General features: G+C 46.1%; 1 protein-coding gene across 1 annotated transcript; it reads right to left on the bottom strand.

Annotated features, from left to right (window-relative positions):
• Window positions 1-500: 500 nt before the first annotated feature.
• Window positions 501-1,283, bottom strand: APCS (amyloid P component, serum). Its single transcript, XM_063103667.1, has 2 exons — window positions 1,220-1,283; window positions 501-1,108 (listed from the first exon to the last, which is right to left on the bottom strand). The coding sequence occupies exons 1-2, from the start codon at window positions 1,281-1,283 to the stop codon at window positions 501-503; spliced, it is 672 nt and encodes a 223-aa protein (XP_062959737.1).
• Window positions 1,284-1,704: the final 421 nt, after the last annotated feature.

The following is a 1,704-nucleotide window of genomic DNA, read 5'->3' as shown; positions in this document are numbered from 1 at the left end:
ATCTCTTGCTGTCAGGTTCTTAACTATTGATTACTTATCTCATTATACTTGTCTCCCTGGCACAAGCTCAGGCCTCTCTTTGGTTGATTCGTAGCTAGAAAAATAAATGGAAAGATTTTGATTGCAATTCCAAACAAAATTTGAATTATTATTACAATGATTGTTAATAGCTTGTAAGTGTTGCCACCGCCCCGTTCATTAAGTGTGCTGGCTTTGTGATATATAGTTACTTAGGTCTCCCTCCCCACACTTTACAACCTGATTTTTCTGGACAATGAAACAACAATTATCAAATAAGTGGATGTAAGAGAAAGTATTTGGGACTATGACAAGCACTAAACAAATGCAGGTAACATAATACAGTATTTTTTTATTAGGCAGAAGTATAGATAGGAAATTCAAAGAAAAAAAATCTGCTGCTACAGAATCTAGTATTCAGTTGCTTCAAGCAGATCTCTTAGATGCTGGTCATTTTCAAGTGTTCTTGTTGATCCAAGACCTCAGGCCCACACCCGGGACTTGATGACGACATATCCTTTTATTTCATAACTCAGAGCCTGCCAGTTCAGGATATTAGGATTTAAGGCGGAACCGTGATACACAAGCTGGATCTCTTCTGGGGACAGCAAAGAGTCCCACATGTACAAATCCCCAATCTCTCCCACAAAGGACTGGCTCTTGTCAAACCCACCCCCATAGGAATCCTGCTCCTGTCCCAGGACAATCTTGGGCTGGGCTTCCACAGAGTAACCTTGCCTCAGACCCTTTTTCACCAAAGGCTTCCCGTTGACCCAAAATTCAGCAATGCCCGAGGAGGACTCCCAGCTGACACAGATGTGTACTGGGGCAGGGAACTCTTCAATAACTTTGCCCGTAACTTTGTTTCTTCCAATATATAGACTGTACCCTCCAAGTTTTTCCCGGTAAATTAGTAGCTCATTATCTTTGCCCGGGGTGTTGTAGGAGAAGAGGCTGTAGGCACGGGAGAGGTCAGTATAGGCTCGGATACACAAGGTAAAGTTCTGCAGAGGTTTCTCCAGCTCTGGGATCAATTTCACATGATCACTAGAAGATTCTCTGGGGAACACAAACACCTTCCCACTGAGATCTGTCAGGTAAAGAGAGAAGTATAATGATCTTCACCATAAATGCTAGAAAAATATCCCAGCTTCAACATCTTTTCTCATGCCGTGCTCCTTGACTACCGTGACCTCCCTACCTGTCTGAGCATAGGCTTCCAGGAAGATGGTGAGGACAGAGACCCAAAGCAGCAGCTTGTTCATGTTCCTGGCTTGGGGCTGTTACAGCAGCAGCAGTGACTAGGTGAGGGTAGCAGACAGCACAGTGGGTTCCGAGATCCACACTCTGAGACCTCAGGCTATTCGGGGTTTATATGCCCTGTGGATACGGATGGGGGGTGGAGAACACCAATAACGTGTGAATGATTTTCCAGCCTGCCCTCTGGTGCCACAATCAGAGCTGCTGATGGGGAAGGAGTGGTGAGGCCCTGGGCCGGAAAATCAATAGGAGTTATTTATTAGGCACAAGTGACTGCTGGAGCGCCAACCCCCGTGACCCAGATTCTGTTGCTGGGAAGAGAGTGGTTGCGGAGCTGCAGAATTATAAATCGGATGAGGTCTCCGCTCTTTATGGATCTTGTCGGAGGATGCTGTGCTCTGCCCGGAGCCTGAGCCAGGCTGAGGG

This window comes from Cynocephalus volans, chromosome 8 (assembly GCF_027409185.1).
Source record: "Cynocephalus volans isolate mCynVol1 chromosome 8, mCynVol1.pri, whole genome shotgun sequence".
In the NCBI taxonomy this organism is placed as follows: Eukaryota; Metazoa; Chordata; class Mammalia; order Dermoptera; family Cynocephalidae; genus Cynocephalus; species Cynocephalus volans.
This window is presented reverse-complemented; position numbering and strand designations above follow the sequence as displayed.